General features: G+C 42.9%; 1 protein-coding gene across 3 annotated transcripts in view; it reads left to right on the plus strand.

The window, feature by feature from the left end:
* The window catches only part of COL5A1 (collagen type V alpha 1 chain), a 430660-nt gene that overhangs the window by 246113 nt on the left and 161574 nt on the right, over positions 1-22973 (plus strand). For all 3 annotated transcript variants that reach the window (XM_033962082.1, XM_033962081.1, XM_033962083.1), the window contains exons 19-23: positions 6685-6738; positions 8822-8866; positions 12512-12565; positions 16025-16069; positions 18782-18835. In XM_033962082.1, the coding sequence (XP_033817973.1) occupies positions 6685-6738; positions 8822-8866; positions 12512-12565; positions 16025-16069; positions 18782-18835 (252 nt within the window). The remainder of the gene's footprint in view (positions 1-6684; positions 6739-8821; positions 8867-12511; positions 12566-16024; positions 16070-18781; positions 18836-22973) is intronic.

Below are 22973 nucleotides of genomic sequence, written 5' to 3' on the forward strand. Positions count from 1 at the left end.
TATGTGCCTGGATCATAGCTGTGAGACACTGATCTTCCAAGGTTATGAAACCTTACCGAGTTGCTTGTAGAGTGCTGCTGCACATTCGCGGACTTAATTGTCAGACCTCGTCTGTGCTCCATCAAGCAGAGCCTGGCCTATACTGTATACTGCTTCGTCACGCGCCTTAAGCTGTATGTAGAAAGGAGAGAAACATGTGCTCAGAAATGAACAGCCACTGCAGGTGTCTATTCATGCTGCAAGGTACTGAGAGTGGAGCTCATGTGCTGCTCTTGATCTGAACATTAGGTGATGGTGAATTTTCCGTGGCACGCCAGATTAGATTTGAAGGAAGACCAGTGTGCCGTAGCACATCAACTGGGAAACAATGCCCTAAAAGAATAATGTACCTTGTATGGTTGGCATGCTCTTTTGAAACCCTTTCCGCTCTTAGGAGTGCCCCTCCTTTTCCCCCCCTTTAGTTATCCTTCTGTTTCTATCCTTCCAGCCAACTGCCTGCTTGGTTTCTAATGTAATGTGCATAATGTGTGAAGCAAAAGACCCTAAGGGAGAAAATTATTTCTGGCATGAGTGCTAGAAGGTTACAGGTAAAGGCATCACATTTTGATTACACAGTAGAACAGCGCTGAGCTCCGATTGGACTGCCTGGCTGAAGGCAAGAAGAGAGACATCTATGTGTTTATTACACCTAGAAGAAAAAGAGCAATAAGTCATCTATGCCAGTATAACACCTGGGCTCAGCTTCATTTCTGTCATGAGGAGAAGAGGCCCTTAGGGACTGGAGCTCTTTCTAAAGAGGATTTAATTGCAAGGACTGGGGACATGAGCTCTGCTTGCCTTTGGAGGAGCTTGCTTAAATGAAACTGTGTTGTGCACAGGTACCTCTAGTCTGCAAACAAGGACAGAGACCATGTTCCTCAGGATTTTCAAGTCTAGGTCGTTGCAGTAAAATGAATCAGGCAGCTCCCCTAGTTCATCTCACTAGGGGGGGTCCTTTTACTAAACTGAGGTAAGCACTAACATGTGCATACCACAAGCTGGAGATGCCTACTGCGGGATGCGCTGAGGTGTCCTGGAGTAATTTTGCTAATTTGCGCACGCACACCACAAGTACTTTGTATTTTTGTGGAAGGGTGTGTGTTTGGGGGTAGAGCGTACAGGTGACAGCACTACTCAGCGTGTGGGACATTACTACACACTAACTGATTAGCTTGAGGTTAGCACAAGGGCTCTTACTGCCTACAAAGTGGGTGGCGATAAGGGCTCATTTGATATTTTTAATGGCTGTGTACTAATTGCACAATTAGCGCATGACCATTAATTTCGGAAATAGGAAAATTACCAGTTTACGGGTGTGGCACAACATGGGAAAGACCCATGTAAGGGGCATGCTAGAGCCATTTATGTCGAGGTTTTAGAAAAATGACTCCCAGATTTCCCTCCAGCATAAGCTTTGGAACGGGGGAGACCACAGGGGCCATAGCATCCCCCAAGATTCTCATTCACTTTTATTTTTGGGGGGGTCCCCTTCCTCCTCCCACCCACCCTTCTCCCATTGGTGTTGCTTAAATCTTCAGGCAGCCACCATTCTACCACTGTACAGCGTCAGATAGCAGGCTTGCTCCGGAACCCTTCATTCTACTTCCGGGGGCACGGTGGCTGCTGAAGATTTAACTAACGTGCCGGGAGGAGGTGGGTGGGGGACTCAGGAGCTGTTTAGAAGTCGTGTGCCAGGGCAGAGCTCCTGGGCCCCCTCCCCCCCAAACAAAGCAGCGTTCTGCTGCCTGTGCCCTCCAGTGATGTGCAGGAAGTGAATTCTTCCAGAAATCCCTCATTAAGTGGGTCATCCTTTAACAGTGTCTTAATTTCCATAGAGCCCATTTATGTTAAAGTTAGCATGAGCTGTTAGAAAATAACCCTATAAATTATTTATGTAAAATCTTCTTTATTAAAACAAATGAAACGAAAGAGCAGAGCCATAGGTACTACACAATCAAATGAACAAACACGTATCCCTGTATAAAAATTCTCCACAACCCCCTAAAGCAAAACAACCCCATCATAGGTCAAACCCCTATAAATTATTTAATGAAAACCTAAATTTTTCTTCCCTCTGGAGAACCCCTTGATAAGAAATTGCTATACCATACACTTAGATTTACCAAAACCTATTCTAAGGTCTGAACCATCAGGCCTTATGCCTTTCTTGCCTTTGCAGAATAGGATAGGGTGAATTAGAAATGCCTTTTCTAACTTTAAAACCAGCTCCCTTCCACAAAAGGCATAGTTTAGAGAATACAGACTACACTTTTTTCATTGTGAAGCTGTTGCTGTTATTGTTTTGTTGTTTTTTTTTTTAATTTAAAAAACACCATGGGGCTCATAATTGAAACAAAAATAAATCTAAAAACTCACCCAAGTCAGCACTCAGATGATTTAATATACAGGTCGTCTAAGTGCTGATAATAAAAATGGGTTTTTAGACCTATCCAGAGACTTTTTGGCTACTGAATCCCACTGTGTGCCCAGAGTTGAAAGGGGTGTTTTAGAGAAGTGGCTAGGGTAGGATTTGGGCGGGATGTGAGCTGAACTAGACTTAGTTGTCCTGCAGGGATAATCAAAAGTTTGACAAGATGGAACTTATACTTTGTGACTTAGGTGATCTAAAATCATGTATACTGTAAGTGTCCAAAAGGCAGCGAAAGTGACCAGATAACCACTGTAGGAGCAAAGTATAGATGACCCTCCCCCCCCCCCCGACCCCCGTGTTCAATGACTCCCCCTCACCCACCCCCACAAGTTCAGAATAAAAACGTACATACCTGCCTCTGGAACATCAGCAACTGGTAGAGGAAAGCCTAGTAGATCTGACTGAGATGGCTTAAGTAGTTTGGGGCTACTGAACCATAGAGAGAAGGATCCAGGCCCATAAGCCACTCTAACCACTGCATTAATGGTGCAAAATGTGAGGTCACCAAAAAAACCTAAATCTCACTCCACTGCCATATAGGTGCCACCTGCAGCCATAAGGGCTATTGGGGTTGTAGACAGGTAGGTATGGTGGGTTTGGGGGGCTCACCATGACCTACAAGGGAATTCTAGTGAGATGTTTATATGACACCCTTTTTGTGAAGTTCACAGCAGGGCCCCGTAAGGTGCCCCATTGCTGTATTGCCACGTCTGGGTGACCAGTCCATCACTTTGCTGGCCCCTTCCGCATCCAAATAGTCTTGTCCTAGGCGTTTGGGACTTAGACGATTTTTCAGACGAGAATGTGGTATAAAAATAGACGTACTAGCGGTCTGGACAATGAAACAGTTGGATGTAGGAGTAGACGATTTTGGGAAAAAATATTTTGGACGTACTTTTCGAGAATGGACATTTTGCCGCTGCTGACTTTGGGTGACGAGTGCCCTACGTCCAAATCAGACTTAGACATTTCTTTTGATTATGCCCCTTCATGTGTCCAGCAAAAAATTAAATCAATAAATAAAGACAGAGAAATGTTGATGTCAATCGGAATAGACACTAAAGACAGTAAAAATGTTTTGGCATGGGTACAGGAAAATAATCAGACATGAGACGCTTTCAAGCCATTATGTTGGAAATTATATAAGTGGGCTCTTCTCTTTGAGCAATCCAGTGCCACATGGTGAGAGCCCAGATTCTGTTACAGAATGCAAGCATAACCTGGCATCGGTAAAGCCTTACATTTAAGTGCCTGCAGTTACTCCAGCCATTGTCCTTATGTGGGCACTCAACTGTAACAAGGGTACACGCAGTGGCAAAGTGAGGGTTGGAGGCACCCAGGGTGGTGGAGCCGCCCACGCCCTGCTCCTTCTGCACCACCCCTTGTGCCCTCCCCTCCATCTCCCGCTCCTTCCACACCCCCATGCCACACTAGCGCCATCCCTTCCCACCCCAATCCCTCTAAATCTTCACCAGTGCAAGCAGCTTTTCCAGCTGCTACTCATGCTGGCTTTCCCTCTGATGTTATTTCTTGCACCTCCCTCCCCGTGATCCGAAAATGATTTCAGAGTGAGTCAGGCCTGCGCGAGTAACAGGTTAGAGTAGTTGCTCGTGTTGGCAAAGATTTTAAAGAGGTACAGGGGCCAAGGAAGGGGGGGGGGCACGAGCATGGCATGAGGGGAACAGAGGTGCCAGCGCAACCACCAAGACGGTGCCTGGGGCACTCCGCCCTCCCTTACCACTCCACTGGGTACACATAACTTACCATGTTCTGTAAGTTCTGCTTTTAACTGGGATCCAAGCCCAAGTTCGGCCAATGCTCTACCCACATAAACATCCATAGATGGCTCATAGACGAAACCACGTAAGACAATCACGCACGGACAAACCCGCCCAGACAATTGTGTACAGGACGTTAGCGCGCTGGATTTCAACACTATTTTAAAGCGCTGTGAAGGGGTGTGTGGGGGGAACCCCGTCACTTTAGTTAGAAATGTTGATGCTCCTGTTGGGGGATGTGTGTGGGGGGAAACACCCCCCCCCATTACAGAGAAAATAGCCTTTTCCCTGTTTTTTAGGGAAAAATTACTGTTTACTTTGGGGGGATTCCCCCGGGGGTTCCCCCCACCCCCCAACAGGAGTGGCAACATTTCTAAGTAAAGTGGGGGGGTTTCCCCCTCACCTCCCTCAGAGCGCTTTAAAATAGTGTTGATATCCAGCGCGCTGAGGTCCTGAACGCGATTGTCTGGGCGGGTTTGTCCGCAGGCAATTATCTTGCGCGCTTTTGACTGGACACCGTACACTATAGCTATCACCTTTGACCACACAGAAGATGGCTTAGGACTCATTGGCTATATTCTTTGGTTACTGTCTGCAAACAAATCTATAGGTAATATATAATGTTGTATCCTCTAATCACAAATTTGAAGGTATATATTAAACTTTCTAGCTGTATCTTCGGAATGTGCCTTCTGTGTGGATTATTACTATAACAACGTGAATCTTGGCACTGCATTCTCCATCAACTCTTATTGGAATTGATGTGCTGCGCTTGTCATTGATCATCTTTATTAGTTTAGTATAGAGCTTCATACAGAACTTCATAGGCGTTTGATTATTTCAGTCTTTTTATCAGTTTGCTGATTCTTCGGACATGTTTTGCCTATCTCAGCTGCCTTAGGACTCAAGTGTGCATACATGCTCATTTCCTCTGCACCTCCATACACAAAGGGGTATGCCCCATGTGCGCTTAAGAACATAAGAATAGCCACTAGTACATCTACCTTGGGTCAGACCAATGGTCCATCAAGCCCAGTAGCCCATTCTCACGGTGGCCAATCCAGGTCACTAGTATCTGGCTAAAACCCAAGGTGTAGCAATATTCCATGCTACCAAGACAGGGCAAGCAGTGGCTTCCCCCATATCTTTTTCAATAATAGACTATGGACTTTTCCTCCAGGAACTTGTCCAAACCTTTCTTAAAACCAACTACGCTATCTGCTCTTACCACATCCTCTGTCAATGCGTTCCAGAGCATAATTATTCTCTTAGTGAAAAAAAAAAATTCCTCCTATTGGTTTTAAAACTATTTCCCTGTAATTTCATCAAGTGTCCCCTAGTCTTTGTAATTTTTGACGGAGCAAAAAATTGATCCAATTGTACCTGTTCTACTCCACTCTGAGGACTTTCTTAAGAGATCAGATTCCACAGGTGACCCTTGAGTTATAGAATGACCTTTCAAAGAGTACAAAGTATTGTGGGCGTAAACAGTGGCATAATGAGGGTAGAAGGTGCCTGGGGCGGTGGCACACCCCCTCCTCCTGCCCTCCTCTCTACTTCCTGCCACCTGTTCCTTTTGTGCCCCCTACTCTTTCCCTGTCCTCCCCCATGCCACACTCACGTCCTCCCTTCCCCCATACCTCTTTAAATCTTTCCAAGCACAAGCAGCTTCTCCGGCCTGCTGCTTGCACCTGCATTGGCTTTCCCTCTATTGCCACTTTCTACTTCCGTGACCAGGAAGTGATTATAGAGGGGAGCCAGGCCGGGATGAGTAGCAGGTTGGAGGAGTTGATCACATTGGCAAAGAGTTTAAAGAGGTACGGGGGAAAGGAGGGCACAAGCATGGTGGTGGTGGGGGGCTGGAGAGGTGCTTGCACCCCCACCAAGACAGTGCTCGGGGTGGTTCGTGCCCCCCCCCCGCTTCCCCCTTACTACGCCACTGGGTGTAAAGAAACCTGGGTACTGCCCCTGCTATTTCTGTGGTTAGCAGAACAGGTAAAATCATGCACATAGATCTGAAAAATCAATTGTTTTATGTAGTTTCCTCTCCCAAATTAATCACACCCCTGGAAACATCTCATTTAAATTCAGCTGAAAGCATAAGCATGCTTTCACCCACTATGCAGGCTACAATTTCTGAGTAACTCTTTAGTTACCTGGTTAGATCCTTTGAAATCACCCCCCCCCCCCAATTCTTTATTCTGATTCTTAATGGCATCTTTAAATCCCATTCCTTTTGATGTGTGGTTAAACAAGAAAAGTCCTTCTGGTCGAAATGGGCTCTTTCCATCCTGTATGCAGTTAAGCATATTTATCTGTTCCTAAAACAAAAAGAAGTTGTAGACCAGAAACACTGTAATTTCCAGCTATCCTATACAGTATTGCTGTAGGACTGGTGGGATGCATCACCTGCTAACCTGACTCTTTCTTTTCTAGGGTGATCCAGGTCCTTCAGGACTTCCAGGACCTCCTGGAGAGGATGGTGAAAGGGTAAGTACAATAATATTTCCAGTCTTAATAGCTGACTAAATCTGGTTTTCAATTTCTACTTGTATGAGTCTGAGATAGAATATATGATTTATTTCATGTGAAATGATTGTGGATTTTGTATTACCTTTTCTTCCATAGACAAGAGATTTTGAGCAAATTTTATATTCCATAGTAGTGAATGACACGGGGAATGGTTTCCATGGTAAACTGTGGCAAACCATGACAATCCGTACTAAATCCACAGGAATGGAAAAAATTGTAGCCGGTTTACCATGGGAGCAAGGCCCTTTAACACCCTGTGGAAGCAGTAAAAAGCCTTGCTTCCGCAATAAATAATAAAATTGCTCCCGGATCGGACTCAGTATCTCCTCCCCCCTCTCCATTCCCCTCATGCATATTTTACCTTCTAGGAGCCAGCCATTCCACGATGAAGAATCTACAGAGGCCTGCTCAGGGGCCGTCCTTCTGCTGAATCCCTCCTTCATGTACCTTCTGGTTTCGCATAATTGCCATTGTAAACTTCAAAATTAGGCCCAGATTTTATAAATGACACCTGAAGCTAGGCACCTAGATTGTCACACCTAGCCAATCTAGGCCTAAATTAATTATTCAATTAAGCCTAATTGGTGCTGATAATTGAATAGCACCATTAAAAAGTAATTTTAAAAACAATTAAAAAAATTAATTATCTGGTAGGCACCTAACTCGGCAAGCACCAATCACTTTGACATAGGCTTCTACTCTGAGGTGTGGTTAGGGTTGGGTTTTGACTTAGGCACCAGTAGACGTCTAATCCTGGCATAAATGGTAGTGTGCCTAAGACCACTTGGGTGCCTTTAGGCGTGATTATTTATTAGCAGATGAGTGACAATTCTGCTCCTCAGCGCCTAGAAGTTAGATGCCGTTTATAGAATCAAGGCCTTAGTGCACACCCTTTGGCTCTTAACTTTAGGTAACCTTTTGAGAATTAGCCCATAAGGCCCAGATTCTCGTCGGGACGTTGAAAGTTAGCCGGCGGTGGGCATCTTATCGCCGCCTAACTTAATTGTTTTAATTGATGTTAAACTACATGGTAATTGACCGCGTCCTCTAAAACCAATTAAAAAGTAATTACCAAAAAAGGTGCCGCTACGTGGCCTCTGGAACTGACGCCAAGGTCCCTGGCTGGTAGCGGCGCATAGTGACGCCAAAGACCAGAAGTGGGCATGGTTAGGGGCGGTGCCGGATTTTGGTATCACTATGCACCACTATGTCCACAATTGTGACGGAACCCTGGGCATTGGAAATATAGGCCTACATAACCCTGGCTTAGATTTAGGGCGCCTAGGATCCAATGAAGCCGCAATTCTGGAAGCGGTGCCTGTCAGTGACCGACACCCCTCAAGCACTCGTTTTATAGGCACCTGCCATGGCAGGTTCCGCTTACAGAATCATCCCCCTAGATGTCTACAACCAGAAGAAAACAGGAACAAGTTTCAGTCTGCTTGAATAGAGTCATTTAAAATCTCTCACCTACATGGTTAGTGCAGTGGACTGAGATCCTGGGGAACTGTGTTCAATCCCCACTGCTGCTCCTTGTGACTCTGGGTCAGTCGCTTAACCCTTCATTGCCCCAGGTGCAAAAACTTAGACTGTGAGCCCTCTAGGGACAGAGAAAGTACCAGCATATAATATGTACAGTGCTGCGTTTATCTAACAGCGCTATAGAAATGATTAGTAGTATTGAAATAACATGTCTTCCAGCTAAAAAGATCATGAGAGAAAACTCCAGGATGAGGGCTTGTTTCTGATTCTGGGAAAGCAGTGAAAGGTACATGAATTTTCATCTTCTCCACAAAGGAGTTGGATGAAAGCATTAATATAATAGCTGCATTGGGGGTTTTTTTCTGAGGAAATCTGTGGTTGTGACGGGTGACTGATCTTGCTGTGTTCTCATACTCTTCCAGTATGTTTGGTCTGCCCTTGTGCTCAGGCTCAAGAGGTCCTTGTTCCATGCTCTGTGGCAATCAATTTTTATGTCCTATTGCGGTGTGTGAGAAGAACTGCATTAATTAGCCAGACTTTTCTCTCCTTCCACTCCTAGGGTGATGATGGAGATGTTGGACCAAGAGGATTGCCTGGTGAACCTGTAAGTTCTTTTTATATCATTTCAAACTGTTTTGTGGAAAAGCAACATCAGATCATAGCAATAAAATATCCACAGCCACGTGACTGTTATCCTGAGAGGCATGTCGTTAGTCAAGCAAACCAAATGTGATCTCACTGGCCAGCTTCGGTACTTCTGAAATCTCTTCTACGAAACCATGCTAGCAATTTCTAGTGCAGGGAGCTGCGCTGAATGGCCCGCACTGCTCCCGACGCTCATTGAGTTCCCATGAGCGTCGTGAGCAGCGCGGGTCATTCAGCGCGGCTCTCTGCTAAAAAACGCTAGTGCAGTTTCATAGAAGAGGGGGTATGTTCACACATTCCCAAGTTTAGGGCTATCAGATTTTTGCATCTGGAAAAAGAGGATGCATGGTCCCGCTCTATTCTGCCCCAGCTGTGCCCCCCAGCCCCATGCAAACCTCATCTCTTCGGGCCGAGTCTGGAGTGATTCACAGATGCACTCCAGACTCGGCCCCAATCTCAACAGCTTTTCAAAACCCGGACAAAGTGCCGGGTTTGGGAAAGCCGTCTGGACGTCCGGATAGTCCTCTAAAAAGAGAACACGTCCGGGTAAATATGGATACATTTCTGTAGTGCTTTACTTTACTGGCTAGGCAGGCAGCATGCAAATCTGTATCCTGATCTCTTGATGATGGTGTCAGGGGGTATCATCACCCCCGTTGGATGGATGTGTGTGTGTGGATTATTCACCCTAATCAGGGTGAAATACTGTCTTGTGTAGTTATACATCACTTTCAGCTCCTGTTTGCTTGTTATGCAAGTTGCAACACATGCATGAATGCTGGTAATTTCATGTAATACTGCACAATAAAGAAAACTGTACCAGATGCAAACAATGTTTATTTCAATAAACAATTTGTTGCGCACAACTAGACCACCTTTTTTGTTTTTTTCCAATTCTTTATTCATTTTTCCATCTTCTACCAAGTATACAATATTATATACATTGAATCATACACATCACTTGAAATTCTTTCTAATATCATCTAAATACATAAATTTACCCTCTCCCCCACCCTCCCTTTTCACAGATATTATAATCTAAATTCAATATACATATGCTATATTCACAAATATTGATTAAACCTATATTATAACTATATACCCCCCTCCCATAATTATAATTATACTTTCAATGTAAAAAGGTGTGTAATCATTACAATAAGTTGTCAATGGCCCCCAAATCTTCTTAAAATTATTATAATTCCCTTTTTGTATAGCAATTATTCTTTCCATCTTATATATATATGGCATAATGAATTCCACCAGAAGGTGTAATTAAGTCTTGTGTAATTTTTCCAATTTCTGGTGATATGTTGAATGGCAACTCCTGTCATTATTAATAAAAGTTTATTATTATTTGATGAAATTTGACTCTTTTTTTCTCATTGACATTCCAAATAGGATTGTATCATATGATAAAGCTACATGGTTTTCTAATAAAGAATTAATTTCTGACCAAATTGATTTCCAGAAGGCCATGATACAGGGACAAAAGAATAATAAATGATCTAAAGTCCCTGCTTCCAGATTACAGTGCCAGCATCTTTTAGACTTAGAGCTATCCAACTTTTGTAATCTAACTGGGGTCCAAAATGCTCTATGTAACAAAAAGAACCAAGTTTGTCTCATAGATGCAGACACTGCACATCTCATTCTCCAAGACCAAATTCGTGGCCATTGAGATGCAGAAATCTGATGCTTAATCTCAATGCTCCAAGTGTCTCTAAGACCGTCTTTGGGTTTTTTTATTCATAAATCCAGATATCAATTTATACCACTGTGCGGCCTGGTGTCCCAAGAAATCCGTTTGAAAGCATAAAAATTCCAGACTATATTGACTATTAAGATTTTTCCATTCAGGGAACCCCTCCTTTTAACAAGTAAAGGGACCCGGCACGGTCTGTGTTTCGATCAACACGTCTTTATCAGGGGTCCCTAAAATGGTGGTTAAAAAGTATGCAACAATTTTGCCTGATCTATGGGCTTTGGTGTCTGGTGAGGCGTGTCACTGCCGACCGTATCAGGTCCCTTTTACTTGTTAAAAGATGGTCTATTTGTGCGCAACAAACTGTTTATTGAAATAAACATTGCATCTTATACAGTGGCCTGCAGTTTTCTTTTTTCTCTTGGATATATATGCATAAGCATATGTTTAGGTGTGAGTGCGTACACCGGCCTAGAATTTGCAGATAGCGCGGTATGATAACGTGAGCGAGGGTTGAGGGTGGGCCTTCAGATTATACAGCCGGATAAGCTTGCAAAGGTAAAACAAAACTCTTTATTAACTTAAGGCTGAGGCCTGTTACGTCACAGGTACAGAAAGTAAGGTGTAAGTCTCTTGAGGTTCAGCGAAAATTGTTGTCCTCCTGGTAGGGTTACCAGACGTCCGGATTTCCCTGGACATGTCCGGGGGTCCGGATGACTTTTTCAAAACCCGGCACTCTGTCCAGATTTTGAAAAGCTTCCTCAAATCGCGTCGGGCAGGGAGGAAGTCCGCGTGTGCATGGTGTCATTGTGTGACAGCCGTGCATGAGCAGACATCCTCCCTGCCTGACACAGCTTTTCAAAATCCGTACAAAGTTCCGGGTTTTGAAAAGCCATCTGGACGCCCTGGACATGTCCTCAAAAGGAGGACATGTCCGGGGAAATCTGAATGCCTGGTAACCCTAATTCCACCCCTCCCATGCCACATCCTCTTTGGCTAGTACTATGGGACTTAAGGTGGTCCTGACTCTATGAGGGCGTATTCTTAAGGGAAAGGGGAAGTGTCCTAGAGACTCCCTCACATGCGGTTTATAAATATTTTTAAATAACTAGAGCTAGTGTAAATTCTCATGGCCAAATTTAGGAGGTACAGGCTTAAGTTTTAACATTGTATACATTAGGCATGTAAATATGCACCTCAGCCGAGACTTCACGTATGTGCATGCCCACATACTTTTAGAATAGCTTGTAACTGAATTATTATTTACATGTCTATGGGGTCGTTTTATCAAGCTGCGGTAGGGCTTTTAACATGTGTAATACCGTGCGTTAAACCGCCTGCCGCGCTAGTCGCTAACGCCTGCATTGAGCAGGCATTAGTTTTTTTAGCTGGCCGCGGGGGTTAGCACGTGATGAAATGTCTGATGTGCTAACCCCATTAGCGCGGCTTGATAAAAGAACCTCTATATGTTTAAGAGAAAATTAAAAAATTAAAATTGAATCAGGTTGGGCAGACTGGATGGACCATTCGGGTCTTTATCTGCCGTCATCTACTATGTCACTTATGTGCATAAGGGACTAGGATACCAGTGTTTATATGTGCGCTTGCCACCTAGCTTTAGAATTATTTTCATCGGGGACAAGAGCTTTGAGATCCATTAAATCATGCTTCGCCATCAGTGTTGTGTGTTGCATTATCACTGTGCAGAGAAAAGTTCCTTATTCCAGATGAAGTTGTCTTGTATTCTTAAAAAATGGGAAGTGTGCTTTGAACAACTGGTTCCCTGTGCTAGAAAATCACATTAAGGAAGATGTCTGCCTACAGCACTTTAATTGTACAATGTCTTGTCACAGGAATGCTTTAAGAAGTAAAGATTTTAAACCTGCTTCTTCTCTGCAGGGACCTCGTGGCTTGCTTGGACCCAAAGGACCTCCCGGCCCTTCTGGACCACCTGTAAGTTTTGTAGTGTTATTGCATGTGATACCTGTCAATTATCAGGATGAAAATGCACAGTCTGCTGATTGTGCCCTCTTAGGCACTGCTTCCCTCACAAAATCTTAAAGATATTCAGAAAAGTTTCATCAAAAACAAACAAATCATTGATGGTACAAAATTGTTAAAAAAATAATATCAATAATATAACCTTCATTTATCTTTCTGACCAATTCAGTTTGGGATTCATTTTAAAACCAATTTGAAATTGCAAAGTGGATTGTTTTCATCCACCATAAAAGGCCTTAAAACTGCTCTGAAATGTTTTTCACATGTACAAGTTAAATGACAGAACTGTAGCCTTTTCAATAATTTTTAATTGAACCTTTTTCACTAGCTTTAAACAAAAAAAAAAAATCTTTATTCATTTTTAAGCCAGAAATAAGTGCAACATATTATACAATCATATTACACTATAAAAGCACTTATAATCAATCAAAATTGTAATCTATGACAAATAGATATATCGCCCCCCTCCATACTCATATTCAAAAATTGCACTCAAATTAAAGAATTAAAAATATTTTCCAACCACTAGCTTTTTTAAAAAATAAAAATAATAATAATAGCAGATCAGGTTGGAACATGGCACATTTACCAAGCATTGTGCTACATATGGTTCCACATGCCTCAGACCTAATCCCAGCTTTTTCCTTCAGACATGTGACTTTATCTCTGTAGGCCTTAGGTGCTATCATCATTGTACCCCATAGTACTTACGGACTGTTGGAACCAGTGGTGGGCACTGTCCTTGCCCAAGATCCTTTTTGGTCCTAAGTCATCTGTACTGCATTTTGGATGTCCAGTTCAGTCCAACCTATCATCCAACCATCTTCTTTTTAGTCTTCCACTTTTCCTTATTCTTTCAACTCTTCTTACCATCTTCTATATCAACTTGTAATTCTCTGTATTACTGATATGTCCAAAAATAGCCAGCTTCCATGCTTTGATCTTGTCCACAACTGCTAAATTCTGTTAAATTCTCTCAAATCCCTCACCATATCGCTCCAGCTTCTTTGACTTATTTTCCTGTAACATGTCATTTCAAACACATTCAGCTTCGCATTCACCTTTTTAGCTGTTCATATAAGGAAGGAACAAGTTTAAATATAAAAACAATAACACAAAAAAGCAAAACCCATAAAACATTCCGGAACAATGACATCATTTGGCAATCCAATATGGTAGCATCTTTGCCACTGATTGTGTGTGCATATTACCTCTTCCTCGTCTAATCCTGACTGTCACTAGCTCTTTGTGTGTGTGGCTTGATCAAATCACTTTCTTTTTTTTGCATTTAAATTCTAACTCTACAACGTGCCATTTTTCCTACCCCTACTATTACTACCATTTATCATTTCTATTGTGATGAAAGGCGTACACAGTGCTGTACATTTAACATTCAATAGATGGTCCCCTGCTCCGAAAAGCTTATAATACAATTTGGACAGACAGACAGGACATCTCAGGGTTGGGGAGTTTCTAGCAGAAGGAATGATAACGCTGGGTGTAGGTATCTGACGGCGAGTGGGAGTTAAGAGTTGAAAGAAGCTTCAAAAAAGTGGGCTTTTAGCTTGGATTTGAATACTGCTAGAGACAGAGCATGACATAGGGACTCTGGCAGCCTGTTCCAGACATACGGTGCAGCAAGAAAGAAGGGACAGAGTCTGGAGTTGGCAGTGGAGGAGAAGGGTACAGATAAGAATGACTTACTGTTGGTTAGACCTATCCTCTAGACTTAATTAGGTGACTGAATTCTTTGGAATATTGGCCCTTAAGAATCTAAGTAAATGAGGGCATTGCTATACTGGTCTTTAACTTGCTCCTATGGAGGCACCAGATGAGTGCAATAACACATACAGCTGGAGGAGGACCTAAGGCAACGATATTTTTAAAATCAGAAATAAAACCATGTACAGTACTCTCACGAAATTCACGGGGGTTATGTTCTTGGAGTGACCATGAAAAGTGAAAAACCAAGAAAAATGGATGGGGTACAAAAATACCCTCCCCACTCCATTATTGGCAGCTGCCATTGGTCGCCGTTGGCTGGAAGGTTCCATCGCACATGTACGCTCTACCACTGCAACTGCCATCGATCTCCTATCGCTCCCTCCACAATCTCCCTCGCAGCGGCCACGCAGGCACCTGAAGTAGTAGGTGCCGTTGCAGTAGCTGACAGGCCAGATTCCACGGTGCGAGGGGTGGTGGTGGGGGAGGCAGATGAGCACCAGCACTGGGCGCTGGGAACCGTGTCCTCCATGTTCACCTGAGCACCAGCCCTTCTCGAAAGCAGCAGGATGAAGAAGAAATAAAATCCGCGAATGACTGGGGGAGCGAATTCTGAACCGCAAATTTGCGGGGGAGTACTGTATATCAGAATAACAAGTCTCTGTAGATCCATTGCTGAGTATGAATACTGACCACAAATAAAATGTATTAGACTAGGCAGGGAGGCTAAGAATATGATCCAGACAGGAAAAACTAGAATTAAATGCACTTAAGTTGCTGTTTTGAAGAAATTTGTTAGTCATGCTATTTTACTCAGTAGACATTTTGGGTCGGATTCTGTAAACAGCACCTAAATCGGCAGCTGCCTATAAAAAGGGCACAGACATGTTCCAATCACACTTAGGCCCTCTTTTACAAAGGCGCTCTAAGCGTTTTAGTGCGGATTTAGCGCACGCTAAATCAACGCATGCACTAACCATTAACGTGTCCATAGGATAACATGCACGTGTTAGCATTTAGAGCGTTTAGCGTACGCTAAAAAGCTTAGCGCACCTTTGTAAAGAAAGGGTTATGTTCTGTTTAAATCGCGGTTAATGGTACCTATCACAAAACTTATGTGCTGGTAATGTAGGCCGGGTTTTACTGGCCTACATTGCAGATGCCTAAGTTCTTATGAGGATCATTTCTAAGGGCACCTAAGGTCAAACCCATCCCTAACCATGCCTACTCTGATTTTAGGCACTGCTGGGTGCCTTGCTCTAGACACAATTTTGACACCTACTTTTTAGAAATAAGTTTTAATTGTTTTTTTTTTAATAGTGCGGTCAATTACCACACCAATTAAAGCAATTAAGTTACGGCACAGTTTACAGAATCAGGTCCTTTCTGTACAATGTGCAGGGCTGTCATTTGGAATACAGAAAGCACAGCTGTTTAAATCTTCTCTCTCATTCTTTCGGCCATCAGTTAGGTAGAGGAAATGATATAGCTATGGTTGGGAGTGAAGGTTTTAACCAAACAAATCCTCTAAGTTACTGCTTCCATTTTATTTCCTGGTTGTAGCAGCCCAATACCCAAAGTATCTGTGTTTGATGAGTTTTGCTATATTCATTCAATTTTTCTCCCAGCTAATCCCTGAAATGTATTAAGATCTGGTTTAATAGTCTGAATCATCTGCTTCTTCTCCAGGGTGTGTCTGGTATGGATGGTCCAGTTGGTCCCAAGGGTAATGTGGTAAGTATTTACAAGAAAATTCTACACTGCTATCTCCTCCAGCTCCTTGGTGTATATCTCCTTCTGAATTGAATTTGCCTAGTCATGGTAGCAACAATCTTCAGCTGGAAGTCTTGCAGAAGAGCTAATTCTAGAACCCTGCAACCATGGTCCCTATATCTGGCCTCTTTATATTCGAGGGGGGTGTTAAAAAGTTCTCAGCCCAACTGTAGGGTCATGAAATGGTTAACTGTTGTTTGAAATACTGCTCTGGCCTACACAATCTGCTGACATCATCTGCTTGAAATGTATGTCCCTGCCTTACCACATTGTAAGCTAAATAGATAAGAGTTTGAGCCATGATGTACCCTGCCCTCCTAAACATGTAACAGTTAGAACTGCAAGTCTTAGATAAGCAGGTAAATGAACTAGCTTCCTATCGCAAGTGCTGGCTTAGGACCAATAATAATTGTAGAAAAGTTATAGAAGTAACAAATGAGAAGTTGTAGATTTTGCATATATTAGTTTGTGAAAAGGGCATAAAAGTCCGTGCATTTCCTGTTTCTGGCACTCTTGTAAGCAAGCTGCTCACTGCACAAGAGTCCGGCATGCTGTAAATAAACCTCTTGTACTTTCTTCACGCCTCTGACTTTGTGTGTCCAAGTGACCTTTCACAACCAAGAAGAGAATGATGTGGAGCCATGAAACTTTCAAGTTATTCCACACTTTTCTTGATACTTTTCATTTCAGTGAGGCAAATGCATGAAGTAAATGGGCACAAGTATAGGGAAACCAAGTCATTGTGACATCACCAATGAGGTTGGCTCTTAGGCATTGGTGGAATGAGGCATTATGATGCCACAAAACAAAGGGACGTTGAAATGTTCTCAGCCCGTAAGAAGAGAATGATATGGAGCCATGAAACTTATAAGTTATGCCGCGCTTTTCTTGATACTTTTTGTTTCATTGATATGAAATGAAATGGTGTGTTAAGAAAAGCGTGGAATAACTTGTAAGTTTCATGGCTCCATATCATTCTCTTCTTGGTTGGACTGAGAACTTTTCAGCGGCCCCTCATATTTGGATTTAGCTCCTGCCATTTTAGTAATAGTTCAAAGCAAGTTACATTTAGGGGCTCTTTATTAAGGTACGATAGGTACTAATGCAGCGGTCTCAAACACGCAGCCCGCGGGCCACATGTGGCTCTCCAAGTTTTATTTGCGGCCCGCGGTCTGGACTGGATCATTCCCTTCCTTTTGGAGCAGCAGCGGGTCTGGCCGGTTCGTTCCGTTCAAAGCCGCGGGTTGGCGGCTCCTTGCGCTATTCACTCCTGCATCGGAAGCCTCTCTGACATCACAATATCAGAGAGGCTTCAGATGCAGGCGCGGATCTCACAAGGAGCTGCCACCCGCGGCTTTGAATGGAATGAGCCGGCCAGACACGCTGCTGCTCCAGTGGCGTACCAAGGGGGGGGGGGGGGCGGTCCGCACAGCTGGTCACCCTCCACTGTTCTTCCTAGAGTGTGGCTCGCGGCTCGTCTAGAGCAGGGGTGCCCAACTGCTTCCCTTCCCTTCTCACCGCTGCCATCGGGGAACAGGCCAGCACCATGCTCTTTGATCTCCCTGCTTCTCTTGCTGCCCGACCTCAATTCTGACGTCGAGAGGACGTTCTGGCTAGCCAATCACTGCCTGGCTGCCCGGAACGTCCTTTCCGACGTTAGAATTGACGTCAGGCAGCAAGAGTTGGTCGGCCCCGTGGAGATCTCGGCCTGTTCCCGATGGCGGCAACAGCAGCCTATTCCTTGGTGGCGGTGGCATGGGGCAGGGCAGGAAGGAAGAAAGAAAGAAGGGGGGGCAGGGAGCCAGAAGGAAAAAAGAAAGAAGGGGGGGGATAAGGAGCCAGAAACAAAGCAAAAAATGGGACAAGGAATCAGAGAAAGACAGACATAGAAAAAGAAAGAAAAAGTTGGGGGAGGGAATGAGGTCTGGAGGAGAGGAAGCATACAGGAGGCTGAAAGAAGAGAAGAAATATTGGATGCACAGTCAGAAGAATAAAGTGCAACCAGAGACTGATGAAATTACCAAACAAAGGTAGGAAAATGATTTTATTTTCAATTTAGTAATAGAAATGTGCCAGTTTTGAGAAAGAAAATATATTAAACTTTAAATGTGAGTGCTGCAGAAAAAATAGAGTACTTGGAGGGCCGCAGAAAAAATAGTTAATGTCTTATTAAAGAAATGACAATTATGCATAAGGTAAAACTGTTAAAGGAAAGTTTTATAAACTATAAAGAGTTTAACCTCATGCAAAATTGTCATTTCTTTAATAAGACATTAACTATTTTTTCTGCGGCCCTCCAAGTACCTACAAATCCAAAATGTGGCCCCACAAAGGGTTTGAGTTTGAGACCACTGCTCTAGATTGAGCTCCATCCCTCTTTAGAAACAATGCACCTCCAATGGGGAGCTGAAGTAGTCCTGCTTTTGAAAGGACAATATACTGAAAATGGAAAATTTTACATCCAGATGCATGTCAGTAGAAACTAAAAGCCATGTCTGTCCTAAAGCTCTCTACAGAGGCCCAATCAAAAATGTCATCTAATAGAATAACCTTTGGAAATGATGTATCAGCCATCATGTTAAAGATAAAATAAAAATGTTTTATAAAAATATGTGCTGTTAATGATTACAAAGTTTCTTCCTACTGTAATTATAACACTTTGCTTTCAAACAGGGTCCTCAGGGTGAGCCAGGCCCACCAGGACAGCAGGGAAATCCAGGAGCCCAGGTAAAACAGTAGTTAGTGCCTTGAATTAGACTGTATTTAAATATAATTTTAGAGGTCGTCGATGATTGAATGACAAGATACTTTTTTCTGCCTTTTATGGCCTATGGGTTTTCCCATTCTTGCATTGGACTTCAGCCAGCGACCGGTTCAGACAAGACATTAAATGTTTCAATTACAAAGATTAATTTCTTCTCGGTGCCTTTCACCTGATTCAGCTAGGCATGTTCTGTGAAATGTGAGCTTGATTAAAAATGGGCATTAGTGGATTATGAAAGCCCCGTGAATGTAAAGGGCAGGTGCTGGTTGAAATACCTTCTGTGTGAGAAAGGGCTGGGAAAATTGATCTATTTTTATTTAGGGAATGCAAATTAGCAGAGTCAAACTGCGTTCACAGTTATTAATGCACCTCTTAGTTTATAGAGTGGACACTCCTTTATAACGTGCAAAATAGTTGATGTCTCTGCTGTCGGGCCTCAGTGGTGAATGCTGGCGGTACAGTGGATTTGGCAGAGACCATTCTCATTCTCATTATGCTAATTAAAAGGCAACAAGCTGATGAGTGGGTTTGATACAAGGAAGTTGTTTATGGGTTCCCATAATTCCCTTTCCATGATTCAAAGGGAATAAGTGCAGACTGTTCCCGGTCAGGGAGATGATTCTAGAAGAGCCATCATGAGGGAAGCAGACCTTAGGTGGATTAAATCATTTCTGTTCAACTTGAACTTCAGCTTGTGTGCTCTTCCAATAATACACAGATCTTTTTTGACCCAACTGTCCTGGTTGTGTCAAATCCAGTGATCTGCAGATATTGGTTGCTGGGTTTTCTTGTGCACACAAACCCCCGAATTCTATAAAATGGCACCAGGCACCCAAAATTACTCAAAAGACTGAGATCTGCACTCAAATACATTATTTAAGGCCCCTTTGACAAAGTCCATTCAATTCCTATGTACTGTGTTGCATTTGTCGGGCCAGAAATTGCTACCATGGCTTTGTAAAAGGGGCACTTATTGAGCTGTTAATATAAGAACATAATAATTGCCATACTGGGACAGATTGAAGATCAATCAAGCCCAGTATCCTATTTCCAAACGTGGCCAATCCAGGTCCCAAGTACCTAGCTAGATACCAAGTAGTAAAACAAATTTTATGCTGCTTATCCTATAAAAATTTCCGCTGCTGGGTCAGACCAGTGGTTCATCGTGCCCAGCAGTCCGCTCACGCGGTGGCCCCTAGGTCAAAGACTAGTGCTTTAAATGAGCCAAGCCTCACCTGCGTACTTTCCAGTTGAGCAGGAACTTGTCCAACTTTGTCTTCAATCCCTGGAGGGTGTTTTCCCCAACGACAGACTCCGGAAGAGTGTTCCAGTTTTCTACCACTCTCTGGGTGAAGAACTTCCTTACGTTCGTATGGAATCTATCCCCTTTCAACTTTATGGCAAATGGACTTCTAATTTAGGAAATTATCCAAGCTTTTTTAAACCCTGCTAAACTAACTGATTTCAGCACATTCTCTGGCAATGAAGTCCAGAGTTTAATTACATATTGCGTGAAGAAATATTTTCTCCGATTTGTTTTAAATCTATTACTTACTGAAGTAGCTTCATTGAATGCTCTTCAGTATTTTTGGAATGAGTATACAAGCGATTCACTTCTTCTACCCTTTACACTCCACTCATTATTTTATAGACCTGTATCATATCACCCCAGAGCCATCTTTTTTCCAAGCTAAAGAGAACCTAGCCACTTTAGCCCCTCCTCATAGGAGAGACGTCCCAAACCTTTTCTTTACCTTTTCCAATTCCGATATTTCTTTTTTGCGATATGAAGACCAGAACTGCACACAGTATTCAAGTTATGGCCGTATCATAGAGTGATACAAGGGCATTATAACATTTTCATCTTTGTTTTCCATTCCTTTCCTGTTAATTCCTAACAATCTATTTGCTTTCTTAGCCGCCACTGCACATTGGCTCTAACTTGGATGTCCCTGAGGATTTGGTTGTGTGTGATTCTATAAAGATCCATGCCCAAGTCGTCTCGAGTACAGTCCAAAGGGGGCATAGGTATATTAGGGGCCTTTCAAAGAATTGTACACAATGTTATAGATTTTTGGGGCTGAATGCCCAAGTTGTGTGCTAAAATTTACACCAGTTGGTATCAGTTCTCTCACCCAAAGTTGGACGCTGGAATATGCGGTAAGGGCCTGATTCTATAAATGGCGTCTAGTGGTGCCTAGCCACCAGGCACAATTGTCAATCAACTGCTAGGCGCCCTTTCTAGAATTGCACCTATCAATGCCTAATTCGACTTAGACGCTGGTAGGCATAATGTATATTAGGCCAGGGTTTTCTTGGCCTAATTTGCCAGTGCCCAACATCAACACCTACTGGCATCTAAGGCAATCCATGCCCAAACTCAACCCTTAACTACACATACTTTTTGGATAGACACCTCAATGTGCTTACCAAGTTAGGTGCCCACCTGAAAATATTTTTTTTTAAATTGGTTTTTAGTGGTGCTTTCAATTGCAGTGCCAATTAAACTAATCAAAAAAATTAAATTAGGCACCTAATTTGGTAGGTATGCAGATCTAAGCACCTACCAGAAGGCGCCATTTATAGAATCAGGGCCTAAGTGCTATTCTATAAAGAGCGCTCAACCTAGAGCAGTGTTTATCAACTCTGTCCTGGAGTACCCCCTTGCCAGTCAGGCTTTCAGGCTATCTACGATGAATATGCATGAAATAAATTTGCATATAATGGAATAGAGGCAGTGTATGCAAATGAAGTTTATGAATATTCATTGTGGATATCCTGAAATCCTGACTGGCAAGGGGATACTCCAGGACCGAGTTGAGAAACACTAGCCTAGAGCAGGGGTAGGCAAATCTGGTCCTCTAGAGCAGTGGTTCCCAACCCTGTCCTGGAGGACCACCAGGCCAGTCGGGTTTTCAGGCTAGCCCTAATGAATATGCATGAAGCAGATTTGCATGCCTGTCACTTCTATTATATGCAAATCTCTCTCATGCATATTCATTAGGGCTAGCCTGAAAACCCGATTGGCCTGGTGGTCCTCCAGGATAGGGTTAGGAACCACTGTCCTAGAGCCACAGGCAGGTCAGGTTTTCAGGATATCCATAATGAATATATATGAGATGAATTTGCATGCACTGCCTCTTTGAGATGCAAATCTACCTCATGCATATTTATTGTGGATATCCTGAAAACCTGACCTGCCTGTGGCTCTCGAGGACCGGAATTGCCTACTCCTGGCCTAGAGCATCCTTTACAGAATAACACCGAGCATGAATTTTTCCCAGCACCTACTTTTTGGCGCCAATTACTGAATCTGGCCCAAAGTACTTTGTCTTAATGTAGTGGAATTGATTGACCTATAGAGCTTCATGTTTATTTGAAATTTCAAGAATTGATATTCCACACTGTACATCTCAGCTGGCTGCTGTCACCATACAATATAAGCAAGTTCTTTGTTCTCCGTAGAAACCAAAAACATAAAAATATCACAAGAATGTCAAGGCCTATGGGCGTGTTGTTGCTTATTATACTGTGTCTCAGAGGTAGCTTCTTTACAGTAGATCTCTGCCTTCTTACTTATAGCTTGCATGGGCTTGGAGGAAGCAGATCCTTGTTAGACTGCCTCTAGGCAAGTTCAAGGTTGGGGAACAACTTCAAAGGAGACCTTATTTTCCCTCTTGTCTCTCAGCTCTCTTTAAACACTGTGTTCCAGAGCTGCTTGCAGTTCAGCAGCTCTTGGAAACTCTCTTTATTTCAAAACAGAATAACAACCACCAGCATGCGCATCAGATGAAATAATAATGCTAGTGACTGCAAATTCCACAAGGTGTCACTGTACATTAACTGTGTGTACAGAACACAACCCTTAATAACATTTTTTTTACTAACATGCAGTCCATTATTTAGGGGAAATTAGTAACAACATAGTTTCAAGTTTCAAGTTTAATAAGGATTTGATTGATCGCTTAATCAGAATTCAAAGCGATGTACATATCAATAAAATTACAAAATTTAGGGACAACAAAATAAATGACAAAAACTAAGTCTTGCAAAACATATTATAAACTAACATTGCAAACATATTAAAACACAAGGAAAGAT

Source organism: Geotrypetes seraphini, chromosome 10, assembly GCF_902459505.1.
Source record: "Geotrypetes seraphini chromosome 10, aGeoSer1.1, whole genome shotgun sequence".
NCBI classification, from domain to species: domain Eukaryota; kingdom Metazoa; phylum Chordata; class Amphibia; order Gymnophiona; family Dermophiidae; genus Geotrypetes; species Geotrypetes seraphini.